We start from the raw sequence: 27424 nt of genomic DNA, 5'->3' as shown, positions 1-27424 counted from the left end.
AGAGGGCTATATGATCCTTATATGAACAATAACTTTTTTTCTCCCTCTTTAGGTTTTCTTTCTACCATTAAGTAATACCATCCTCAGCTGTTTTAAAGATAACTCCATCTTCGCCTGGGAATGTGATACTCTTGTTTGCAAATATCAATTACCAGCTCCACCTGAAAGCTCTAGTATATTATACAAAGTGTTTGCTGTGACCAGGTAATGTCCTCTTTAAGACACTGAGGATTTTCATGAAATTTAACTTCCAGGGAAATTTTATAAATTTTCATTCAGTATTTTATTGTCCTATGAGCAAAAGTTTCCTTCAAACTTAGATATGATCTAAGATATGGTAATAAGTTTTTTACTTATTGTGGAAAATGTACACAAAAATATAAAAGTACATGAAATCTCAAGGCTAGTACTCTTATTAGCCATAATAAGCATTAACTAATAGCCAGTCCTATTTTGTCTGTTACTCTACCTACCATTTCTCTACTGCACCGTCATAAAGCAAAGCCCAAGTGTATCATTTCATGCATAAATATTTCAGCGTGTTATCTCTAAAGGATAGGACCCTTTTTGAAACATAACCATGGTACTATCATCAGACTTTAAAAAATTCATAATTTAATATTATCATATATCTAGTTATTCATATTTCCCTGATTTGTCTAATAATTGTTTTTTATGGTTGGTTTGTTCAAGTCAGGAACAAAATAAGGTTCACACATTGCCTCGGTTGGTATATCTCTCTTTTTATATTTTCCTTGCAGTTTATTTGTTAAAGAACTGGTCATTTGTCCTGTAGTTTTCTATATTCTGGATTTTGCTCTTTGCATCCCTGTGATGCTGTTTAATATGATCTTCTCTCATCTATATTTACTATAAACTGGTTACACCTGTATTTCCTATAAATTGGAGGCTTGATCTTGATCTGGTTTGATTTGGGGACAAGAAGACATTGTAGGCGGTTTGTGTACCTTCATCAAGAGGAACACAGAACTCTTTCTCTTATGATATTAGTGGCCATTGATGATCATTACCTAGATATCGTGTGTTGCATTGGAGGTTAGCAAATGGTGCTATTCTAATTCTGTCTTTCCTTCTCCCTTATTAACCAAAACCTTCTATAGAAAGAAACTTCCTCTCATCAACTATACTCCAATAAAAATTTAAAAAAAAGAAAAAGGAAGAAACTGCCTCTCAACTCTTTGGTTACTTTACTGTACAGTTTGTAAAGGAAAGGCAGGATAAATGCTGGATTTCTTCCTATTTTAAAAAAAATTTTTTTTCACCAAAATAATGGATTGGTTTATTGGCATCTTCAAAGGTGGCCGATGAAGTTTTTTGTCTTTAATCTTTGTAAGCTCATGGACTTAAACACAGTTGACATGATTTGACCCATTAAAGTTATTATTCTTAGTAATGCTCCAGTACTCTCATCTTTGACCAGTGGGATCCTCTTCAGGTCGGCTTTGAATGAACCCTTTTGATACAACCCCAGTTGTCTGTGATATTTCTCATTCTTTCTGGTCCAACAAGATGTTCCAGTCTTATCTTGTGTATTTCCTGTCCCAAACCTGGAATCAGCCATTTCTCTAAAGGGTGTGGGTTTATTTTTGTGGGAAATGATATATTGACACTTAATCTGGATGCTAGGTTCTCATTGTGGCTGGGTTGGTCATTGTTTCCAGATATTAATGGATGTTATTTCCTCTCTTTCTCTCACCCTCTTCTTCTGAGTTATCAGTAAATCCCATCAACTCTACCAAACTGTATCTTGAATTGGTCTAGTTTCTTTTGTCCATTGCTACAGCTATTACCCCAGTCCAAGCTATCATAGTCTTTTTCAGGCTACGGTAATAGCTCCCTTATTTGGTCTACCTGTTTTCAGTCTCATTTCCTAAAGTCAGTGTCTACAAAGCAGATAGAGTGGTCTTCTCAAATCATTAAGTCAGATCACGTCATTTCCCTATTGAACTCCCGTAAAAGGCTTTCTGCTGCTCTTAGAAAATCCAACTCCCTGCCATGTCCCTGAGATCTTTTGTCCTCTGGTCTAGGCCTCCCTCTCTTTTCTCATCTTATTTCCCCTTACTGTGTTCCAGCCACACTTGAGTGTGGCTTCTCTTTGTTATTTACATCTATCTCAACATTTTTGTTCTGGCCAGTCAGGAATACTGACCAGCATGAAATTCTTTCTCCAAGTCACCCTATGACTGGCCCATTCACATCATTCATGTAGTAGATCTTCCTCCTTTCCCAGCTCTGTAACATTACCTCGTTTTAGAGTTCTTTAAAGAACTTGACAGCTGATATCAAGTTCATTTATTTGTTTCTTTACCTTCCTCTAGACTGAAAATCCCCTGAGAGCAGGGATCTTACCTGTATTCTTGTTCACCACTGTGTCCCTGGCACCTGGAGTGAAACCTAGCTTGTAGTAGACACTTTATAATCCTTTGTGAATGAAGGAGCAACAACCTTGCAAATTAGTACAGCTTATTCTTTTTGTACCTTTTAAACATAAAGTAGCTTTCTTCGGCAGGAAAATAGTTTGGGCTTTTTGGTTTTTCATATAGCAATGCTATTATCAATTCAGTACAGTCGTATGTGAAATACAGAAAGTTGGTTAGTAGTAAGTGACTTTGAGATTATGCTATAAAATATAAATGTTACTCAGAAACTCCCAGTCAGGTCATCTAACAGATATTTGTTAAGCTGGTATCTTAGCACAGTAGGTTAAAAAAAAAAAAAAAAAAAAAAAAAAAATCTACTATAAACCTGAGTTTTCCTATATGGTAGCCACTGGATACCTGGGACTATTTAAATTAGTAAAAATTAAATAAAATCAAGAATTAATTTCCTCAGAAGCGCTAGCCACATTTTAGTTCTCAATAATCTCATGTGGCTAGCAGTGACTACATTGGACGGCATAGATACAGAACAATTCTATCATCATATTGGATCAGATTGGACAGTGCTGCTATAAATAATTCATCTCGTCTTACTTTCTCACCTTTTTAAAATATAGAGATGGCCGAATCCTGGCTGCTGGGGGCAAATCGAATCATCTTCATTTGTGGTGCTTGGAAGCCAAACAGCTATTTAGAATTATCCAGATGCCCACCAAAGTTCGAGCCATTCGCCATCTAGAATTTCTTCCTGATAGTTTTGATGCTGGTTCTAATCAGGTTAGTAACATAAATGTTAGTAACATTGTACGTTTTTGGAAAGATCGTTATCAATTTTCACACACTGTTAGTTCTCTTATTTAACTTGTAGCCTGATTGTTACAAGGTTTTGAAATTGCTGATAACTTGTAGAGTCTAAAACTGAAAAAATGGAAAAATCTTAGGTTCTGTATATTACTGATAACTTGCCCTTTTTCTAAAATCAATATACTTTATGTCATACTTTATGGTTTACAGGGTGATTAAGCATGCTGTTTTGTTTTGTTTTGTTTTGTTTTGTTTTTTTAAGCATGCTGTTTTTTATTTGATCCTTAAAGAATTCATTGAGTGTAGGCAGGGAAGGTATTCTCACCATTATACAGATTGTGACGCTGAAGCTTAGAAACACAAAGTGACTTGTCAACACTCCTTTAAGTATAAGGATTAAAGGTGGGACTAGCACTGAACTGTTCTCACTTTGCTACGCTCTGTTCTATAGCTGGCTGCCTCAATCCTATGAGATGTCTTTTCTTTCTATCTTGCCTTCGTTTACAAAGTGCTCCCCCCGCCACACGCCTTTTTTCTCTTTAATAGTCGAGTAGTTGAACCTTAACTTTCTTATCTTAAATTATCCTGGGTCTTGCACATTAACAAATTGTGTGTGTGTGTGTGTTGTGTGTTTTGTGTATTTATGTATAATATATGTGTGTATCATATCTATTTTAAGTTTTTTGAGTAGATAATGCTTTCACATGGTTGAAAACATAAAAAAATATAAAAAGGCATAAAGTGAAGTCTTACTCTTTTCTCCCATTTGCCCAGTTATTCACTCTCCTTAACCCACTGCTGTTACATAATCTTATGTTTTTCCCATTTTTTTTTACCTTGTTTTTTCTTAACTTAGTTTACCTTGACAATTTTCCTATATCAGTACAGAACTTCATTCTTTTTTACAGGTGTATAGGTTTTTATAACCAGTCCTTTATTATTGGGCACTTAACCTGTTTTCAGTCCTGTTCTGTTACAAATGATGCTGCACTGAATAACATTTTTGTTTGCTTGTTGGTTTTTTGTTTTTTTTAATTTATTTTTTGGCCGAGCCATGCAGCATGTGGGTTCTTAGTTCCCCAACCAGGGATCGAACACACGCCCCCTGCAGTGGAAACACTGGAAGCACAGAGCCTTAACCACTAGACCGCCAGGGACATCCCTTTTTTTTAATATACATAACTTTTGCACATGTCATTTTACACATCCTGTCTGTAGGTTAAAATCCCAGAGTTAAAATAGTGGTACCAGGGTTAGATGCATCTGTAATTTTGATAGATCTTGCCAAATTGCCTTCCAGAGAGGTTGCGTCAACTGTGAATAAGAGGGTTTCCTACCATCTGACCCAGAGAAGAACATGCTGTTTATTTATTTATTTTTTATTTTTCTTAATAAATTTATTTTTGGCTGCGTTGGATCTTCGTTGCTGTGCGTGGGCTTTCTCTAGTTGTAGTGAACGGGGGCTACTCTTTGTTGTGGTGCACGGGCTTCTCATTGCGGTGGCTTCTCTTGTTGTGGAGCATGGGCTCTAGGTACGTGGGCTTCAGTAGTTGTGGCACACGGGCTCAGTAGTTGTGGCTCGGCGGGCTCTAGAGCTCAGGCTCAGTAGTTGTGGCGCATGGACCTAGTTGCTCCGCGGCATGTGGGATCTTCCCAGACCAGGGCTCGAACCCGTGTCCCCTGCATTGGCAGGCAGATTCTTAACCACTGCGCCACCAGGGAAGTCCCAGAACATGCTTTCTAGGTTGTCACATTCAAACTGCCTCCAACCACCTCCAGACTATAGTCTTTCATGTAACAGGGGACATCGGCGTTTCACGAGATCACGTGGTGGCCCTGGGAGAAAGAACCTGTATGTGGACAAGGCAGCAGAGGGGTTTATTGTTTCATGTGTTGAAGCTTTTTTAGTACGTGTTTTTAATTTCTAAGTTGTATGAGTTACAGCTAATTTTTTTTCCCCTTGAAAGACTAGCTTCCCTCCGACCCGCACCCCGACTGCCCTTGCAGCTCACAGACCTTCTCTCTCCACAACCCAAATGCTAGTTACAACCGCGGGAGTCACAGGTTTGTGTGGGGCAGCAGGACAGGTGTTAGCTCTGGTCAAGCTGGGGATGGAGAAGAGAAACAAGCCCTCCACCTTTCTTGCTTCTGACGGCCAGTGTGGAGTCAAGGTGAAGGACTGCCATCATCTATACTCCCTCTGGAGGGATTGGTGGAGATGTGCCTGCCTGTGGGGAGGGCTGATTCTTAGGTGACCTTTCTGTAGTCTCCCAGGATGGGCTCCTTACTGGTTCTGGGTAGAGCCAGGCTTATCTGGACCTGAACAGGGCGAATCTGCATGAGCCATAATTAGGGATTTTAAAATACATGACAGCCCTCTGCGAGTATAATCTCCTCTGACTGTTCTCCCTCCCCCACCAAAGAAAAGAAAACATATGTAAATACACACATGTGTATGTGTGTAGTTTGACTTGCAGACATCTGACTTTTTTTAATTGAGGTATAATTGATATAGAACATTATATTAGTTTCAGGTGTACATGATGATTCAGTATTTGTATACATTGCGAAATGATCAGCATAGTAAGTCCAGTTAACATCTGAGACTTGACTTTTAAATGTGTTTTAGGAACTCATATGTTGTTTCTCTCTACTCTTAGGTTCTTGGAGTGCTCAGTCAGGATGGCATTATGAGATTTGTTAATATACAGACTTGTAAACTTCTCTTTGAAATTGGGAGCCTTGACGAAGGAATTAGTTCATCAGCAATTAGCCCCCATGGACGGTACATTGCATCTATTTTGGAAAATGGAAGTCTGAACATATATTCAGTTCAGACTTTAACAAAAGAAATAAATAAGGTATGTTATCAAGTAAACAATATCTTTTTTCTTTTAAGATTTAAATGCTGTATCATCAAAAATAAAAACTCTGTGTTACAAGTTTCTAACCTCCTTGCACCTTATCCATTTTTCTGGATATGGTTTCTGCTCTTAGCCCCAGCGCCACATCTCCAGATTTTTCTCACCCATGCTCCATCCCTAAATTGCTGTCTTCACAAAAGGCATCTGTTTGGAGTCCTTGTCCCATTCAAGGTGCCCCTCTGATCTGCTTCCCAAAAGAGGTCTTCAGTTCCAGTCTCTTCATGTCTGTCTCTTTCTTCCCATGGTTGTAGGCTAGACACCTTGGAGCACTATGACTGTTCCTATTCCTGTATTTCCCAAATCTAGTGAATACTAAGTCATGTAGTCCTTGAATCTGAGATGTCTATGTATGTGCCGCCTGTTCTGTCTCCATATTGGCCATCCTTGTACCGGTGCTCATTTGCTGCTCTCGAATAACAGTAATTTAGACAAATATACCAAAACTCAGAGCCCTCAGTGCCTGCTCCTGCCCGTCAATCATCTTTTATGGTTTTTTAAAATTCTTGTTTTCTTTTTTTTATTCTTTTGTTTTTCTCAATCATCTTTTATATAACATTTTTCTTTTTTTTAATTAATTTATTTATTTACTTTATTTATTTATCTTTGGCTGCATTGGGTCTTTGTTGCTGTGCGCGGGCTTTCTCTGGTTGTGGCTAGAGCTAGTAGTAGCTGAAGCTACTCTTCCTTGCAGTGTGCGGGCTTCTCATTGCGGTGGCTTCTCTTGTCATGGAGCACGGGCTCTAGGTGCGTGGGCTTCAATAGTTGCGGCACACGGGTTCAGTAGTCGTGGCTCACAGTCTCTAGAGCGCAGGCTCAGTAGTTGTGGTGCATGGGCTTAGTTGCTCCGCGGCATGTGGGATCTTCCCGGACCAGGGCTCGAACCCATGTACCCTGCATTGGCAGGCAGATTCTTAACCACTGTGCCACCAGAGAAGTCCCAATATAACAGTTTTCTAAAATAATACTTTCATCATCGTTTCTAAAATAATGCTATTTTAGTGGCTTCCTTCCTTTTTGCCTGTTGCATTGAGTCCAGACTCTTCTGCCTGGCTCTCAAAGTCCTCTCTAATCTTGTCTTCTCTCCCTAATGTGTTTCCCCATACTTTCAGCTTCCCTCATTGTCCCCCATAGACACCATGCTCATTTCTACATCTGTTATTACACTACTCACCTCATCTAAAATATACTTCCCACTTCTCTTATGGTTATCTAAAACTCCCCCAGCTCGTTGTTGAGTCCATTTGTTCTGTGGGAGCCTTTCCAGGTCTGGAATTGTATCCCAGTAGCCCTGAGAGGGACTTCGGTGATCACCTAGTCTAACCATTTCGTTTTACAGTGGGGAGCAGCTCATGCCCCAACCTAATCACACAGCTAGTCCTTAGCAGGCCCAAGTGTTCTATTCTTAATACGATAATCTTGTTGCTATGTGCCTGCTCCTTTTTACTTTTTTTTTCCAATTAGACGGATAAGAAGTTCTTATTACAGAGAAAAATCAAGATACAGATAAGCAAATAGATCAGTAAGTCTCACCATTCTTAGATGATTTTGAAATGTATGCCTACTCAGTCTTTTGTTCTGTGTGTGTAAATGTATACATTCCGTCTACATGATTCACGGATTCTATAATTGTGAGTTTGTCTGTTGGTGAAAATTTATCTGCAACTCTAAAATCACGCACATTCACAGACATTTGCATGCGCAGAGCAGCAAGAAATTGGAGTTGCCTTCATGCAGGTTCCCCCTGAGGTCAGACAAGGCAGCACTCGGCCTTCTTATTTCAGCTCTCCATGGGAACAAGTGTCCTTCTCGTGGTCTATTTAGTGCCACATTTTTCACATTCTTGTTGGTGATTTTTTTTTTAATTATTTATTTTATTTTTATTATTTATTTTTTGGCTGCGTTGGGTCTTTGTTGCTGCCCAGGCTTTCTCTAGTTGTGGTGAGCGGGGGCTACTCTTTGTTGCAGTGCACGGGCTTCTCACTGTGGTGGCTTCTCTTGTTGTGGAGCACGGCCTCTACGCTCATGGGTTCTAGAGCGCAGACTCAGTAGTTGTGGCGCACGGGCTTAGTTGCTCCACGGCATGTGGGATCTTCCCTGACCAGGGCTTGAACCCGTGTCCCCTGCACTGGCAGGCTGATTCTTAACCACTGCACCACGAGGGAAGTCCTTTGTTGGTGATTTTGCTGTTTAAAATGTCCCCTAAGCACAGTGCTGACGTGCTGTCTGGTGTCCTAAGCACAAGAGGGCTGGGAGGTGTCTCAGGGAGAACATACGTGTGTTAGATAAGCTTCATTCAGGAATGAGCTACAGTGCTGTTGGCATGAGTTCAATGCTAATGAATCAACACTGTACAGTCAATGAGCGTCTTTATTTTTACTTTTTAAATTTATTTTTATTTATTTATTTTTGGCAGCATTGGGTCTTTGTTGCTGCACGTGGGCTTTCTCTAGTTGCGGTGAGCGGGGGCTACTCTTCATTGCGGTGCATTGGCTTCTCTTGTTGCGGAGCACGGGCTCTAGGCGCATGGGCTTCAGTAGTTGTGGCTCGCGGCCTCTAGAGCACAGGCTCAGTAGTTGTGGTGCACGGGCTTAGTTGCTTCGCGGCATGTGGGATCTTCCCCGACCAGGGCTCGAACCTGTGTCCCCTGCATTGGCAGGTGGATTCTTAACCACTGTGCCACCAGGGAAGCCCACATTATTCATTCTTAATGAGAGTTGTTAGCCTAGCTGAATTTTATAAGAGCTAGATAAATGTTATTAATAGAAACAAACATCTGAGAAAAACCAAGGTAAGCATGAGTCATTGGCTTCCTCTCTGTTATTTGTTAAGCAAATTGAGGTCATATTGACCAGAAAATCTAGCTTATAACAGAAGAAGGATAAATTTTTTTTTTTTTGGACAGATTACCAGCACCACCAGTGCTAGTCCAGGCCTACAAAATGCCCAGGTTTATGCAAAACTTATTACCCGTGTCTCATTCCTTCAAGTCCTATTTTCTTGCCATTGGAGAATTTCTGGTATTGTGCTAATAATAAGTAAGCTAATTCCTATTTCTGTGTTGAAGTTTTAACACTCCTAAGGTGTGGCAATTCAGGTCATATCTCAGGCTCCAACTTCTGGGAGATTCCTTCATGGAAGAACCATGAAAAATGTGGCACTAGAATAAATATTATAATAAAGATATAGAAGAATGGACTGAGGTTAGAAGATAGTTCAGGGATATTAAAGATGGGCAATATTCAGAAATCAGACCACTATTAATTACATTTCATAGGTAAAGAATTAAATCATAGAGTAAGTGGTCATTGTACTTTTTTTTGTCAGAGTTATTGTTATTATATTTTGTATTATCCTGTACTCTTTCTAGAAGTGAATAAATACCAATGTATCCTAGAAAAACACTATTAAAAAACCCTTATAGATGCAGTTAAAACTTCAAATACTTTTCAAAATAATTTTAAAACAAATAAAAATGCAATATCAATGCCATGTATATTACCTGCTCTATACATTTTACAGTGTTATGTGTCGTACATACTGCAGTTGACAATAGGGAATATTTTCTTGGTCTATGGTAATAGGCTTCAGGTTTCAAAAGCAGAAGTCCTGAACTTTTGAAGGCAACGTGAGAAAAATCTCTGTTTGAAACCTCAAAGTAGTCTTTTTATAGTCTGTTATTTAAAAAGAGTCAAGATGTTTGCTTTGTTCTGTTTATTTCTTTTGGGGACGAAGGGGGAGGAGGTCAGAAAAGTTTGGTTTCTGCTTCAAAGAGCTTTCCCGAAGAGTGGTGATTCATTTCCATTGTACATCATCATGGAAGCACACTGTTCTGGCTTTCATGACAGCTTGAATTCAGGGTGATGTGTGTAATATTTGTTTTTCTGAAATCTAATATGTTCATTTGGACATTTGGGGTATATTGTGTTCTTGTTTTCATATGCAAGGAATTGGCACTTTGGCTTCAAGAAAAATTATTTAAAAATCACAAGTCCACCTTGTCTTTGATCTGGATCTGGGCTAATTACTAAGGGAACATTCAGCAATAATGGTCTCAAACATTTAAAACGCCCTGTGAAAGTCATTGTACTTGAACCATATTTAGAACTCAGAAAGCCTGAGCTATTTTATCTGCTTATTTTCTTTGAACAAGGAAGATCTCTTTATTTCAAAGAGAGTGTTATTCACAGAGAAAATGTCTTAGTGAATCATTTTACCTTAAGTAAATTGAAGTTGTTGGGGGCTTATTTTCCTGTTTGATGAGCCCCATAAAAATGAGGGTTTGGCATCTAAGTCGCGCTTTCTGCCCTGCCTCTGAAGCTGTTGATGCGGTCAGGGACTGACAGCCATCTCCATGTAGATTAGACAGTGTAACCAAGGACAAGGCAGGGGTCCCGTGCTTGCAGAGGAAAGTCATGTGACAGTTTCCCTCAAAGAAATTTCACTTGAGCCCAAAGAATATTAGGGAGCTTCTTTCCGCATTCTAGAGGGCCCTGTGTGTAACTGGGTCTTCTCTGCAGCCGATTACCGCCTTGCTACTCACTTTATCGTACAGGCGTAGAAAACGGATTGATACGGTATGATTAAGGCCAGCTTTCAAGGAATAACTAATTCTGTTTATTGTTGTTAATCATGACCTTTATTACGTTCCTCAAAGGAATTTGGCAGAAATTTGCTTTGATTCGTTAGTCAACAAGGAAACATTCTTGGACATTTTATTTACACTTTTTGCCTGAAGGATAATTATATCTATTCAGGCATATTACTAAATGGAGCAAAATACATTTCGTAAATTATATGTTAACAGGTCTATTTTCCAAGGATAACCACTGGATTTCCCCCCCCCCCCGCCCCCCTTTTAGCCACCTCCCCCTTTAGTGAAAGTGATTGAAGATTTGCCTAAGAGGAAAGTGAATTCTGGTGATCTTAAGATGAAAGTAACATCAGGAAGAGTACAGCGGCCAGCAAAATCAAGGGAAAACAAAATACAAGCTAGCATATTAAAACAAGACCTGACTGGTAATTTTGAAAATAAAGAGGTAAGACTATATTAAACTTTTGTTTGTCATGGCTCTGCTGTAGACAAGTCTTATGATTTCTAGACCATCATCATTCTTCCTTCTCTTAGGAATTAAAGGAAAATTATAGAAAAGAAGTAAGTTGCCACTGAAATTATAACATGCTTTTAAAACTTTTTAATATAAAATTAATACATGTTTATGGTTCTTTTTTAAAAGTCAAAACAGTATAGAATTGCACTGTCCAATATGCTAGCCACTAGTCACATGTGGCTAATCTGATTTGCAATGTGGTATATGTGTGAAATACACATCAGATATTGAGATTTTATTATGAACAAAAGAATGTAAAATATCTTTTTTAAAATTGAAGTGTAGTTGATTTACAGTATTATATTAGTACAAAATAGTGATTCAGTATTTTTATAGATTATACTCCACTTAAAGTTATTATAAAATATTGGCTATATTCCCGGTGCCATATATCCCTGTAGCTTCTTTATTTTATACATAGTAGTTTGTACCCCTTAATCTCCTACCCCTAAAGAATGTACAATATCATATTAATTAATAATTTTATGCTAATTATATGTTGAAATGATAATATTTTTATTACCTTGGGTTAAATAGATGTATTAAATTTGATTTTTACCTGCTGCTTTTGACTTTTTTTAACATGAAACTTAAATTATATTTTTTAAGAAAACTTAAATTACATTTGTCTCTTGCTTATCTGTTAGACAATGCTAGTATAGAAGGTTGTAAAGGGAAAAGAACAAAAGCATACTTTTCTTCCTCCCTGTGCCCTAGCCCACTCTTCATTGCACTCCCCAGAGGTGACCATTGTTAATAGTTGTTGATGGGACTTCCCTGGTGGCGCAGTGGTTAAGAATCCACCTGCCAATGCAGGGGACACGGGTTTGAACCCTGGTCTGGGAACATCCCACATGCTGCGGAGCAACTAAGCCCGTGCACCACAACTACTGAGCCCACGTGCCACAACTACTGAAGCCCGTGCACCTAAAGCCTGTGCTCCATGACAAGAGAAGCCACCACAACGAGAAGCCCGCGCACCACAACGAAGAGTAGCCCCTGCTCGCCGCAACTAGAGAAAGCCCACGCACAGCAACAAAGACCCAACGCAGCCAAAAATAAAACAATAAAATAAAATTTAAAGAAAAGATAATTGTTGATATCCTTTCAGAAGTTTTCTGTGTATAAACATATGTATATCTGCGTCTGTTACCTTTTTAAAATTTTTTTACATAAATGGAATCATACTGTAGCACTGTTTTATAAGTTGCTCTTATCACTTAACAGATTGAATATCTGTTTATATTAGTGCATGTAGTGCTACAACAGTTTAAAAATATTTGCATAGTATTGCATTTATGGATATACCTTAATTTATCTCACTAGGACTCTGCTGACTGGCATTTAGGTTGTATCGTCAGTCTTACATTAATACAATCTGTGATGCAGTGGATATTCCTAGAACATTTGAACAAACGTATCTGTAGAAGTAGAATTTTTAAGTCAGAGCATGTGCATAAAAATTTTGATAGTAGTAGAATTACCTATTTCAGTCAGTTTTATTCTCTTCTTTATATGTATTTTTTGTATTAATTTTCTGCAAAGAGCATATATTGCTTTGGAATTGAAAGAAAATATCAACATTAATAGACAACCTGCTAACACTTTCAAGGACTTTCAAAACTTTTTATTGACAGTTAATCATATGCATAAAAATGCACAGCTCAGTAAATTTTTACAGACTGAATACACCTGTGTTATCAGCACCCAGATCAAAAAATGGACCATTCCCAGCACCCTAGAAGCCCCTCTGCTGCTCCCGTCCAGACACTTTCCCCCTTACCCCAAGGATAACTACTCTCCTCCCTTTTAACACCGTAGATTAGTTCTGCCTTTTTTGTACTTATGTTCATTGGATCATTCAGTTGGTACTCTCTTGTTTCTGGCTTCTTTCATTTAACAGTGTGTTGGAGAGATCCATGTGGTCGTAAACCATTCACTCACAGCTGTATAGAATTCCGTTGTGTGAATAAACCATGCTTTATCCATTCTGCTATTGGTAGGCATTTGGGTAGTTTTCTAGTTTTTTTGCTAATAGAAACGGTGCTGCTCTGAACATTCTAAGGCATCTTTGATGAACATAAGGACATGTTTCTGTTGGGTATAAACCTAGGAATGGAATTACTGGCATACGGGCTATGCATATGTTCAGCTTTAGTAAATACTGTCAAATAGTTTCCCAGGTGGTTGATTTAAACAATCCATATTCCCACCAAGAGGTATTTGAGGGTTCTAGTTGCTTCATATTCTTACCAACTGTTGGTATTTTTCACATTAATTTTAACAACCTCTTTTCTTCTATAAGCAATTTTAAAATGTGAAACTTCCCTCAAAAGAATGTGTAAAGTGTTGTCTACCAGGGAAGTTCATTAGAAACTCAGTGCCTAGGGTTTTTACTGGAGGCTGGTTATAGGCACCCTTTCAAAATTCCAGACTCCACAAGGAAAGCAGGTGCTCAGCATAAACCACAGTGTACAGTTTAGGCACAGTGAGCCTCTCCTGTTGGTTCTGGAGATGGTGGGAACTTCCTCGAAATCCAGTTATCTGGACACCAGACAAGGGCCAGCCTTCTAGTGGGCCTTTCTAAGGGTAGCAGTCGCAGACCTGCCATGTTAACTCTTTTCTGGACATGTTCATATCCACATGAAGAAACAGAGTATTACCAGTAGCTCTGAAGTCCCTTGTGTGCTTGTCCCCAATCGCATTTCTCTCCCTGTCCCATAGATGTAACCATTGTCCTCGCTTTTGCATTATGTCCTTGGCTTTCCTTATAGTTTTATCACCTCTACAATGTAACCCTAAACAAAATACTGTTCAGTTTTAAAAAACTAAGTAGCAGGCACAAACCTAGCTGTGTAAAGATTGGGTGGTATTGACCCTATTAGTTGAATCTGTTTCTGAGACATGGTCTGGCTTCAGCTTTCCTGAGAGTTCACAGGAGCCTTTTCTGGGAAAACTAGTGGGCATGGTGATGATTGACTTCTGGGAAATAAAAGTGACACCACGGTCAGGGCATCTGGCAGCCCTTGGTCTGGATCAAAGTTGGAAGCCCTACAGAAATATGTCCGGGAGTGGGCGGCTTCGAAAAACCCGTAGCCAGTTCTAAGGAGTAGGTCAAAGTAGAGCACTTGTGTGGGTGAAATGCCTGTCCTCAGCTAATCGCGGCATCAGGACATAGAAAGGGAAGTAGGAACTTCATCAGCTCATGGTGAAGACAAAAGCAGATGAAACTCAGGCCAATCCGCCTGGGCATTCTGACCTTTGTTTAAAGAGGCTTCAGTGGCAGTGGGTGACTTGGTGACGACAGCAGTGAACGTGTCTCTTTTATGGATCGCATTGCTCCAGTCTGGGCTAGTTGCCCTTGATGTCTGGTATTTGGCTCTCAAACGGGGATCTTCATTCACCATCATCTTGGGCTGTCCCTCACCTCCCTCTTACACTTTGATTACCTGTTTCTTATGTGGTGAAAAGAGCACTGAACTAAGTCAGAAAATGTGGCTTTGAGTCTTGAGCAAAGACTCAACAGATTTGTGATCTTGAGCAAGTTGCTGAACTTCTCTGACCTTCCCATTTTCTCAAAGGAAGACAAAACGTCTCATCTGTTTCATACAGTTGTTAGGCTTAAACGAGATAATCTATGAAAATGGCTTTATGATCCTAAAATCTATAAAATGTTTTTCCATTAAGATAAAAATTGACTTAAAAGTTAAAAGTGCAAAAAAAAAAAAAAGATGGAAGGAGCAAGAGAGGAAGAAAATATCCAAATGCATTGCTCTTGCTACAGGGATTGACAAATGACAGCCCATGGGCCCAATCTGGCTACTCAAGCTAAGGATGATTTTTATATTTTTAAATGATTGCATTTTAAATGGTTATATAAGTACCTGCATAATATGCTTGATTCTGCCTCTTGACCCACAAAGCCTAAAATATTTACTCTCTGACCTTTGACAGCAAAAGTTTGTCAAACCCTATTACAGGGTAAAAAAATATGTCATAAACTTTATCTGCTGTGTATATGCATACTCAAGAGAGAGAAAGATATTGAGTGTGTGTGTGTGGAGAGTCCCATGATATAAAATATTTTTTACTGTGTATTGTGTTCCAAAGTTGGAAAGCCACTGTGGACTAGATTACCTTTTCAGTTTTAAGATTATGTCACTTATTGATACTATTTTTTTTCTTTACAGAATGAGTTTTCAGATGGATTAAACAAAAAGCGTTTACAAATCCTATTAAAAGGCTATGGTGAATATCCAACGAAATACAGGTAAAATTTAAATTCTTGCATGTTAAATCAATCTTATTCCCCCAATTTTTCTTGGTTAAAATTATGTTTTAATTTCAGAATGTTCATTTGGCGCTCTCTGCTACAGCTGCCTGAAAATCATACTGCATTTAGTAACCTTATAGATAAAGGTATTCATGTGGCATTTCTCAACCTTCAGAAGAAATACCCCATCAAAAGTAGGAAACTACTCAGAGTATTACAGAGGTATGTATGTTCAGTATTTTGCAGCAATGTGTATCTCCCCCAAGATATTTATTAATTACAAATGGGAAAATAGTGATTTCATAGTAGAGAAACTTAGCAGACACCTCCTTAACCAAGTAATCAAATTTAAAATCACCAGTAATAAATCCTATCAATGTGTTGCACATCACTTTTGTGGTATTCTTGCCAAAAACTTACAACCTCAGTCTAATCATGGGAAAATAGACACACCCAAATTTCACCAAATTTACCTTCTGTATCATTTTTCATCATGTGAATTGTATTTATTCAAATAAATTTTAACAAGCTTTTCTGGTCTTTCCTTATTTTATTCACAGAACCCTCTCCACATTAGCTCACTGGTCCGCCATCTTTAGTGACACACCGTATCTTCCACTTCTGGCATTTCCATTTGTAAAATTATTCCAGAACAACCAGCTCATCTGTTTTGAAGTTGTTGCTACTCTTTTAAGTAAGTAAATAAGTAAATAATGAAACCAAGAGTAGATACTTATACATTTTCCTGATACCTTTGCAACATTTAACAATTCTAGTGTGAGACAGTCAGACATAGAGCATAAAATGGAGAGTTTGGACATTTATACATAAATAAAACTTTTTGCTTACAATGAAGTTTGGATGGTTGCATTTTAGAAGGTACTGTTACCGGCTACATTTTGTTAGTAAGAAGGAAGCAGATGTTTCACTTCTTGAAAGTCAGTTATTATTCATAAGACTGCAGTAAGTATGTAAAGCATTTAGCACACGATTCCTAATGTGGCAGGTGTTGGCGGTTACCCCCATTCTCATCATCCATAGCTAACATTTAATGAGAGCTTTCTGTGTACCAGGTACCATCCTAAGTGTTTTGCCTTTATTAACTCATTTAACCTTACAGCAGTCCTGTGAGTTAGGTGTTATATATTATTATTCCCTTTTTTTTTTTTTTTTTTTTTTGAGTCCTCTCCCTCTTTTTCTTGATGAGTCTGGCTAATGGCTTACCAATTTTGTTTATCTTCTCAAAGAACCAACTTTTAGTTTTATTGATCTTTGCTATTGTTTTCTTTGTTTCTATTTCATTTATTTCTGCTCTGATCTTTATGATTTCTTTCCTTCTGCTAACTTTGGGTTTTGTTTGTTCTTCTTTCTCTAGTTTCTTTAGGTGTAAGGTTAGATTGTTTACTTGAGATTTTTCTTGTTTCTTTAGGTAGGCTTGTATAGCTATAAACTTCCCTCTTAGAACTGCTTTTGCTGCATCCCATAGGTTTTGGTCGTCGTGTTTTCATTGTCATTTGTCTCTAGGTATTTTTTTATTTCCTCTTTGATTTCTTCAGTGATCTCTTGGTTATTTAGTAACGTATTGTTTAGCCTCCATGTGTTTGTCTTTGTTACGTTTTTTTCCCCATAATTCATTTCTAATCTCATAGCGTTGTGGTCAGAAAAGATGCTTGATATGATTTCAATTTTCTTAAATTTACTGAGGCTTGATTTGTGACCCAAGATGTGATCTATCCTGGAGAATGTTCCGTGCGCACTTGAGAAGAACATGTAATCTGCTGTTTTTGGATGGAATGTCCTATATATATCAATTAAATCTATCTGGTCTATTGTGTCATTTAAAGCTTCTGTTTCCTTATTTATTTTCATTTTGGATGATCTGTCCATTGGTGTAAGTGAGGTGTTAAAGTCCCCCACTATTATTGTGTTACTGTCAATTTCCTCTTTTATAGCTGTTAGCAGTTGCCTTATGTATTGAGGTGCTCCTATGTTGGGTGCATATATATTTATAATTGTTATATCTTCTTCTTGGATTGATCCCTTGATCATTATGTAGTGTCCTTCCTTGTCTCTTGTAACATTCTTTATTTTAAAGTCTATTTTATCTGATATGAGTATAGCTACTCCAGCTTTCTTTTGATTTCCATTTGCATGGAATATCTTTTTCCATCCCCTCACTTTCAGTCTGTATGTGTCCCTAGGTCTAAAGTGGGTCTCTTGTAGACAGCATATATATGGGTCTTGTTTTTGTATCCATTCAGCCAGTCTATGTCTTTTGGTTGGGGCATTTAATCCATTCACGTTTAAGGTAATTATCGATATGTATGTTCCTATGACCATTTTCTTAATTGTTTTGGGTTTGTTTTTGTAGTCCTTTTCTTCTCTTGTGTTTCCCACTTAGAGAAGTTCCTTTAGCATTTGTTGTAGAGCTGGTTTGGTGGTGCTGAATTCTCTTAGCTTTTGCTTGTCTGTAAAGCTTTTGATTTCTCCATCGAATCTAAATGAGATCCTTGCCGGGTAGAGTAATCTTGGTTGTAGGTTCTTCCCTTTCATCACTTTAAGTATATCATGCCACTCCCTTCTGGCTTGCAGAGTTTCTGCTGAGAAATCAGCTGTTAACCTTATGGGAGTTCCCTTGTATGTTATTTGTGGTTTTTCCCTTGCTGCTTTCAATAATTTTTCTTTGTCTTTAATTTTTGCCACTTTGATTACTATGTGTCTCGGCGTGTTTCTCCTTGGGTTTATTCTGTATGGGACTCTCTGCGCTTCCTGGACTTGGGTGGCTATTTCCTTTCCCATGTTAGGGAAGTTTTCGACTATAATCTCTTCAAATATTTTCTCTGGTCCTTTCTCTCTTCTCCTTCTGGGACCCCTATAATGTGAATGTTGTTGCGTTTAATGTTGTCCCAGAGGTCTCTTAGGCTGTCTTCATTTCTTTTTTTTTTTTTTTTTAATTTATTTATTATTTTTGGCTGCCTTTGGTCTTCGTTGCTGCACGCGGGCTTTCTCTAGCTGTGGCGAGTGGGGGCTACTCTTCGTTGCGGTGCGTGGGCTTCTCATTGCAGTGGCTTCTCTTGTTGCAGAGCACGGGCTTTAGGCGCACGGGCTTCAGTAGTTGTGGCACACAGGCTTCAGTAGTTGTGGCTCGCGGGCTCTAGAGCACAGGCTCAGTAGCTGTGGCGCACAGGCTTAGTTGCTCCGCGGCATGTGGGATCTTCCCAGGCCAGGGCTCGAACCTCTGTTCCCTGCATTGGCAGGCGGATTCTTAACCCCTGCGCCACCAGGGAAGCCCTGTCTTCATTTCTTTTCATTCTTTTTTCTTTAGTCTGTTCCGCAGCAGTGAATTCCACCATTCTGTCTTCCAGGTCACTTATCCGTTCTTCTGCCTCAGTTATTCTGCTATTGATTCTTTCTAGTGTAGTTTTCATTTCAGTTATTGTATTGGTCATCTCTGTTTGTTTGTTCTTTAATTCTTCTAGGTCTTTGTTAATCATTTCTTGCATCTTCTCAATCTTTGCCTCCATTCTTATTCCAAGGTCCTGGATCATCTTCACTATCATTATTCTGAATTCTTTTTCTGGAAGGTTGCCTATCTCCACTTCATTTAGTTGTTTTTCTGGGGTTTTTTCTTGTTCCTTCATCTGGTACATAGCCCTCTGCCTTTTCATCTTGTCTATCTTTCTGTAACTGTGGTTTTTGGTCCACAGGCTGCAGGATTGTAGTTTTTCTTGCTTCTGCTGTCTGCCCTCTGGTGGTTGAGGCTATCTAAGAGGCTTGATGGGAGGCTCTCTATTATTCCCTTTTTATAGTTGAGGAAACTGAGGCACAGAGAGCTTAAGTTCCATGATTAGGTTAATGACAGAATAAGGATTTGAACCCAGGCACTCAGAACCTATAGCTGTACTCCCTATAGAACCTATAACACAGAACCCATTGTGTTACTGCTTCATCATTATCATCTACACTAAAAAGTGAGTCATTTTTTTTTCGTATTAGTAAAATCAGCTAAATGGTTAATAAACTGGATCCAAATTAAACCAACACTGGCTTAACAAAAATAACCATTTTTGTATGTATTTTTCTTGTACAAAGGAGATAAGCACTTAACTATAACAATAAAATTCTGAAAAGTAGAAATAAAAAGATCCCAGCATACATATTGTGAATATTTTAGTTTACTTCTCTTTACAGATTTTAGTTCATTTTATTATGCTGTATTTGCTTTAATAAGTTTTTACCAATCATTGGAGAAAATATAGGAAAATATACAAAAGAAAAGAAAATTCATTAATACTCCTCTTCCTCAGAAACAATCTTGATAATATATTAATGAATTTCTTATAAGAGCATTTCCCTAAATCATTAAATATCTTAAAAAATATAATTTATTGCCTATATAAATTTCATCTTATAGTTATACCATAATGTATCCCCCAACTGTTAGACTTTTAGGGTTTTTTATTTTTATAATTATACTACTTTCATTTCATATGATATATACATTTATCTTATTTGTATACACTTTGTGAACATTTTATTGTTTATTGTAATATTCTATAATGTACATGGTCTAGTTTAATGTTTTACTGTTGGACATTTAGGTTGTTCCTAATTTTTATGTATTAAAAGTAACAATGTTGTGACTAGCTTCACATTCATAAATTTATGATAATTTCTTTTGGTTAGAGTCCCAGAATTGGTATCATTAGGTCATAAAATATGAATATTCTAATTGATTCCACTAAAGGGTTGTACTAGTTTACCCTGTCAGTAACACTAAGAGTTTTAAAAGGAAAAGAAACAAGAACAAAAGGTGAACAATCCAATTTAAAAATGGGCAAGGGCTTGAATGGATGTTTCTCCAAAGAAGATGTACAGATGAGCTACTGAGCCCATGAAAAGATGTTCAGGATCGTTAGTCATTAGGGAAATGCAGATCAAAACCACAGCGAGACACCACTTCACACCTACTAGGATGGCTGTAATTTAAAAGAAAATAAGTGTTGGCAAGGATGTGGAAAAATTGTAACCTTTGTACATTGCTGAGAGAAATGTAAAATGGTGCAGTCACTGTGCAAAACAATTTGGTGGTTCCTCAAAAACTTAAACATAGAATTACCATATAACCCCACAGTTGTACTCCTAGGGATATCCCTCCAAAAATTGAAAACAGAGACTCAAATAGATACTTGTATACAAATATGTTTGTGGAGCATTATTCCCAATAGCCAAAAGATGGAAACAACTCAAATATCCATTAACAGATGAATGGAGAAACCATATCTGTATATATATACAGTGGAATATTATTCAGCCATAAAAAGCAATGACATTCTGACGCCTGCTACAACATGGATGAACCTTGGAAACATGTTTAGTGAAATAAGCTAGACACAGAAGGACAGATTTATGTGAAATTTCTCAAATAGGCACAGAAAGTAGATTAGAGGTTACCAGGGCTGGGGAAGTAGAAATGGGAAGTTAATGCTGAATAGGTACAGAGTTTCTGTTTGGGAAAGGATTCTGGAAATAGTGATGGTTGCAGAACATTGTGAATAGAATTAATGTCACTGAATGGTACACTTAAAAATGGTTAAAATGGCAAATTATATTTTACCACAAGAAAGAAAAAAAAGCAGATTATATCTAATTTAGAGTAGGCATGCACAACTATATCTTTTACTTCCAGTAAAATCTTGTTACATAGCTACGTATGGTTATATACTAAGGAAATTGATTTTTCTCTTCTAAAACTGAGATCTAAATCTAAAAGATCCATGACAGTCAGCATGAGTAGCTATGCATTTTCATCAAGGGTCTCAAACTAGTTTTATTCAATAAACTGAGCTTCAACTAAATCTTAGCCCTGCTTTGGGATAAGCCATTGTTTTGGCTTTCAGGTTACAGTCTAGTTGGGGCCAAGAAGAAATTGTGAAGGAATATAGTTACTTCTATGTATAATTTGGAATACGTTTATAAAAGTCATTTTTAAGCACTCTTTAGAGTTCCTCTTATAACCAGGAGGAAATTCTTCAGGTTTAGTGAAGGACCTCCACGTGATGATCATTTCTCTTTATTCTGCTCTCAGTCAATTCTGTCTCTAGGTCCTCTACCCATACTTCTGTGTGGTGGCACCTAGCAGAATACAAGAGGAGACATTTACTGTATAAAACAGTGTTTCCCTCTTGCTTAATTGAAAACAGTTGTTCTGTTGATAAAGATTAAATATAAGAGGGCTTTGTGTATGTATGTGGTGTTTTAAAATTCCCAAAACTAGCAGTGTCTGGGACATCATAGTTACTTACTTAGGAGAGGTTGGATTTTTCTGTTAAAGTTAACTTATTAAGAGCAGCAGTTAAAGAAGCTGAAATGTTTCTTTTAAAGCTTAGTCTATGCAAGATTTTATTTATGACTTAATTATTAACTCAAATCTAAATACTTAACTAATAAATGAAATAATGGAATAAACCATATGTAATCCAATATTCTGATCAGACCATTTGCTAATTTGAGAAAGATCTTATTGTCAAAACATGAAACCCCAGCTCAGTATTTAAAATAAAAAATCTGAATTTAATAATTACGGAAAGTTGTGGTGGTTAGACATAGGTTCACTGAGCAATGAAACTGATCATCTTACTAGGGTTTTTGGAAAAGAATGTTTTGGGGGTTGTGCTGGTTACTAACTGAGAGTGAGTTAAAGTCAGTCTTAGAAGCCTCTTCAGTGGAATGGATTCTGCTTTCTATTGGCTGACTTTCAGAGGACACTGCTGTGGCTGTCACTGATTGGTTTTCAAAGTCAAGTTTACTGAAACAAGTTGTCATTCATCAGTTAGATTTAAAACCAGTCCTGGTGACTGCCTGTTACCATGACTATAGAACACTCTTTTCCTAGAAATGGGACTCTTTAATTAGGTATGAATTCTAGTAGATTTGAGGAGATTGCCATTTAACATTGATCACATTTTATCAAAGACTTAAATAGGGACCTTTTTTAGGAGGGTCATTTTGTTAACCAGGAGAAATCTAAATACATGCAGCACACAAGCCAGCAGGAACCAGAGCCTTATAGCTACCATCAGGAATACTTTGGGAAGGTTTGTTTGTTTTAGTTGATACTTTCTCATTGACTGCTCTGAAGAAACGGGAATATTTCTATAAACCTAAAATACTACGGTAACATGATGGAGTTTTAAAATCTATTGTTCTAGAATTTAAAGAGTTATGTTTTCTTTATTAATGGGCATGTTGAGGATATAAAGAGTGGATACATTTAAGAACTGTAAAGCTCTTTGATGATATAGAAAGGTAAAGGTAAATTTTCAATTTTTTTCTTCATAGTCAATTGGTGTCAACACTGGTTTGAATATTTTCCTAATCCTCCTATCAATATTCTTAGTATGATAGAAAATGTTTTGGCATTTCATGACAAGGAACTCCTGCAACACTTCATAAATCATGATATAACTTCCCAGGTAAGAAATGTAAGGTTTTTAGAATAACAACTTATTTTGGAAGCTAACGTTGGTTCTGGTATAAATAAGACAGTATTTTCTTGAAAGAATATAATAAACATACTACTGTTATACTTTTAATAGTATTCCATTTTTTTTCTTCATTAAACTGCTTTCCTGAAAGTCTGTAAAGAAGAGCCCAAATTAGGGTAGTTCTTTTCATAATTATGTTCTTAATATAATGATTTTAGTATCTAAACCAAACGAGCATATTACCAATGGCTGTTATGACTTTTCCCTCAAGAACTAATACATTTTTTCCTATTTATTTTAGCTGTATGCATGGCCTCTTCTTGAAACTGTGTTCTCGGAAGTACTGACAAGAGAGGAGTGGCTAAAATTATTCGATAATGTCTTTTCCAACCATCCTTCGTTCCTCCTGATGACTGTTGTGGCCTACAACATATGTTCTAGAGCGCCTTTGCTCACCTGTAATCTTAAAGATGATTTTGAGGTACATATCCTTGTTCTTAAGTAGTGGTTCTCAAATTTCATTTATTTCCATTAAAAATCCATTTATTATTGAGTACCTACTGTATGTCAGGTCCTGGTGCCCGGTGGTAAGACTACAGCAGAGAGTAAGTTATAGCTCTGCATCCTGGCCCTCACGGAGCTGTAGTCAGTTATAGCTTGACTGCTAGTCCTAAAATCACAGCTTCAGAGAAGAATCATGATACTATTGGAGTTGTGTGCTTTTTGCCTATTTAAAGGATGTTTAACAATTGGGTAGTTGTTTATTCTGTGCATGATCTTATCAGTGACCCAACTGGTCTGTGATAATCTGGATGCTTATTACACATGCAGAATGGTAACTATGAGAATTTTGAGGACAGTGACTGAAAGAAAGCATTAGAGGTCGTTTGTTGTTTTTTTTAAATTTTATTTATTTATTTATTTTTGGCTGTGTTGGGTCTTCGTTTCTGTGCGAGGGGTTTCTCTAGTTGCGGCAAGTGGGGGCCACTCTTCATCGCGGTGCGCGGGCCTCTCACCATCGTGGCCTCTCCCGTTGCGGAGCACAGGCTCCAGACGCGCAGGCTCAGTAGTTGTGGCTCACGGGCCCAGTTGCTCCGCGGCATGTGGAATCTTCCCAGACCAGGGCTCGAACCCGTGTCCCCTGCATTGGCAGGCAGATTCTCAACCACTGCGCCACCAGGGAAGCCCCTAGAGGTAGTTTTTAAAGGGAGAGGTTCTTTTGGTAACAGGATGAATTAAGTTGATTTTGTTTGTTTGTTACTTATTCTGTGGTTCCTATCAAATTAAACTTCATTTTTACTTCATGATCACAAGATGCGTACATATACGTATGTATGTGTGTATATATATTAGAATTTGGATCTGCCAGCAGAACAAGATAATGTGGAAACATGTCAGATATTTTTTAAAAACCAAGGTTATTTTTAAAGGCTAATTTAGTTTTGAATTTACTTATTTTGGATTTTGAAGAAAAAAAATTCCAGTAGAAGACTTTATTTCATTGTCGAAGCAGTCTTCTATTATAAAGGAAGCCTTCATTTTGAGTTAAAATTTTAAAAGTTTTCTTTCAAAATTTCATAATATGGTTGTATAAATTTATTTTGTAAAATATGAAACTGGATCTTCATTTTAAAACTTGGGTTACGAAACGCTTCAGTGAATTGGCAAAAAAAAAATCCTCTTAAAGATAAATTCACATTTACATGTTTAAACTCGTTTTAGTTCTGCCTTAATTGCTTTACTAGGTAAATCTCAATTTAAACACGAAGTTTTCTTACAGTTTTTTTTTCACCATCGGAATAACCTGGATATAAGTGCTGTAATTAGAGAAGTTTATCGCCTCATGGATACCACGCCCGCTGATATTCATCCAGACAGCATGCTTGATGTTTTTGTGGCACTGACAAAAGGGCAATACCCAGTATTTAATCAACATCCAAAGTTTATTGTGGACTATCAGACACAGGAACGAGAAAGAATAAGGAATGATCAATTGGATTCCTTAAGAGAGAGGTAATCATGGAATGGTTGTTCTTTGATAAAAACAAAATCTATTATAAATATAAACAAAATTTTTATGAAAAAGACATGTAAATTATTAAGTTGTATAAAATTAGAGTTTGAAGGATGGAAATATCTTTAAAGATATTCTTGCATATGGAAGTAAAACAATTACATGTTAATCAGGTATATACATTTTGAGTTTTGGTTGTTCTTGGACTTAAATTACTCAGTTTTCTCATTTGCGTTTTGTTATAATAATAAATATTATGTACTCTAGGCAGGTAGTTGAAGACATGCAAGCTGAAGTAGACCAGCAAAGAGTTGAAGATGAAGGTTGGTACCAAACACAGGAACTGCTTCGTAAAGCTGAAGAAACAAGGAGAGAAATGCTCTTACAAGAGGAGGAGAAGATGATACAGCAAAGACAGAAGTATGTTTAACACTTTGAAAAAAGCTGGACATCTGAGTTATTTTAATAATTTTTATTTCTTTCATTATTGTGAAATTATATATAATTATATAGTTTCACTTTATATAGTATTACCCAGCTCTGCTATTTCCATTACACAAATGTTTAAGCTAATAAAAAGAAATTATAATACATTTTTCAAAAAATTGGCATATAGTAAAATGTAATTCTAAAGCTACACTGAGTATAATATAACGTGCTCTGATTATTCAGAAGTAATACAAGATCTAAGGTACCTTTTACAGTGGGCAGAAGTGCCTTGCAACACAGTGCTGGGTAAATTGTCTTTAGTGGAGTATAATTTTTTAAATTGTGTTTTAAACGTATCTGTGTGACCTGAAAATGAAACATAAAATGATTCTCATTGTGCATTTCATACTTTGGAGGACAGAGAAAGAAGTATTAAATGCTTATTGAATAATACGTTAATAAGGCAAAATGTTTAAATTAGTTAAGATTATGGGATAAGCATTGAGACTAAGGCTGATTGTTGGGAAAATCACTTCTGTGTTTGTTGATTCTTATTTTTGGATAGGACTTTATGAAACAGATTTCTGGTGTGAGTTAAAAAAAAATTACTGAACTGAGCCATTAGCCTTCTAAAATTCGAAAAGAATAAGCATACATAATCTTTGGTAACATCGGAGTATTTTGGGGCCTTCTTTTCTCAGATAAAGGATATTAATTGTATTGAGGTGATCTGAGTAGTAGACCTGTTAAAGAGAATTTCTGAGTATGAAGAAATAGCCAATTGCATGTGGACTTGTCATTTTCATGAATGCAGGCTTGTTTTGTAATTGAGCATTTTCATGTCTATATTATAAAAACCCATGTTATGATGGCACCAGTTGAATTGGGAAAGCGGACCAAAATCGGTGGCAGGCCTTTCATTGTTGTGAAACATAGTATTTTTCCATTTAAATATATATTGGGAAATGATTTTATTTATTCTTCTTGATGTATTTTGTGTTTAAGACTAGCTGCTGTGAAAAGAGAGTTGAAAGTAAAGGAAGTGCACTTACAAGATGCTGCAAGAAGGCGTCTTCTGCAGCCTCAGCAAGATCAGCGTGAAATGGAGCTAAGAAGACTGGATGATGAAATTGAGAGAAAGGTTTATTATTCTTAGTTCTCATACATTATCTCCATTAACTCTCATTTAAATGTAACGAACACCTTCAAGTTAAATATTATTCCTAGAGTTCACAAGGGATACTAAATAGCCCCTTTAGTTTTATGTAATTCCACACCCCCCCCGCCCCCAGCTATTCTTATTCTCTTTTATATTTCATTAATGGTTAAATATTTTAGAAATGCCAGGAAAATGAGTCAAGTTGATGAGTGTCCTTGATGACTGTTCTTTTAGAGAACCATGAAGTTAATTATGAAGGGAAATGCTCCTTTTTAATATAAAAATTTACACATCACTAGTCTAAAAAGATTTCCATTATAAAATATATGGAGTTAAAATGGACCTTCTCCACTCTTCTCTCATTTCATCCCCAGAGATAAATTATTTTAAAATGGTTATATATCTTTCTCGTTTTTTATGGTTGCATAGTATTCCATTATATGGACGTGTCATAGTTTACTTAACTAATCCTTTGCTGTTGGACATTTAGGTTGTTTGCAGTATTCTGCTGTACGAAACACTGCTAGATTGTACATTCTCGGTACAAATCTTTGAGTAGTTGCACACATATTTTTGTTGAATAAATTCCAAGGTATGCCAGATTGTCCTCCAAAAATGAATCCACTTAGGTATTTTAAGAATATAAGAGTACCGATACCCTAGTCAATTTGGAGTGCATCAGTCTTAATATTTGCCAGTCTGATAGGTGATAGGTGAAAAATGGTTTTGTTTTTTTTTTGTTTTTTTGCTAGTGATGTTAACTGTCTCTTCATTTATGTATCTTCATTTGTAGAACTAAAAATTGCATATCTAAATCGTTTCTCCAT

General features: G+C 37.1%; 1 protein-coding gene across 3 annotated transcripts in view; it reads left to right on the top strand.

The window, feature by feature from the left end:
• The window catches only part of TBC1D31 (TBC1 domain family member 31), a 64419-nt gene that overhangs the window by 19402 nt on the left and 17593 nt on the right, over positions 1–27424 (top strand). For all 3 annotated transcript variants that reach the window (XM_059901932.1, XM_059901931.1, XM_059901930.1), the window contains 12 exons: positions 53–204; positions 3017–3176; positions 5864–6064; positions 10987–11163; positions 15426–15505; positions 15584–15730; positions 16069–16202; positions 22850–22983; positions 23297–23476; positions 24776–25008; positions 25277–25429; positions 26444–26579. In XM_059901932.1, coding sequence (XP_059757915.1) covers positions 53–204; positions 3017–3176; positions 5864–6064; positions 10987–11163; positions 15426–15505; positions 15584–15730; positions 16069–16202; positions 22850–22983; positions 23297–23476; positions 24776–25008; positions 25277–25429; positions 26444–26579 — 1887 coding nt within the window. The remainder of the gene's footprint in view (positions 1–52; positions 205–3016; positions 3177–5863; positions 6065–10986; positions 11164–15425; positions 15506–15583; positions 15731–16068; positions 16203–22849; positions 22984–23296; positions 23477–24775; positions 25009–25276; positions 25430–26443; positions 26580–27424) is intronic.

This window comes from Balaenoptera ricei, chromosome 17, assembly GCF_028023285.1.
Source record: "Balaenoptera ricei isolate mBalRic1 chromosome 17, mBalRic1.hap2, whole genome shotgun sequence".
Lineage (NCBI taxonomy): Eukaryota > Metazoa > Chordata > Mammalia > Artiodactyla > Balaenopteridae > Balaenoptera > Balaenoptera ricei.
Note: the sequence above shows the minus strand (reverse complement) of the source record. Positions and strands in the feature narration are given on the sequence as shown.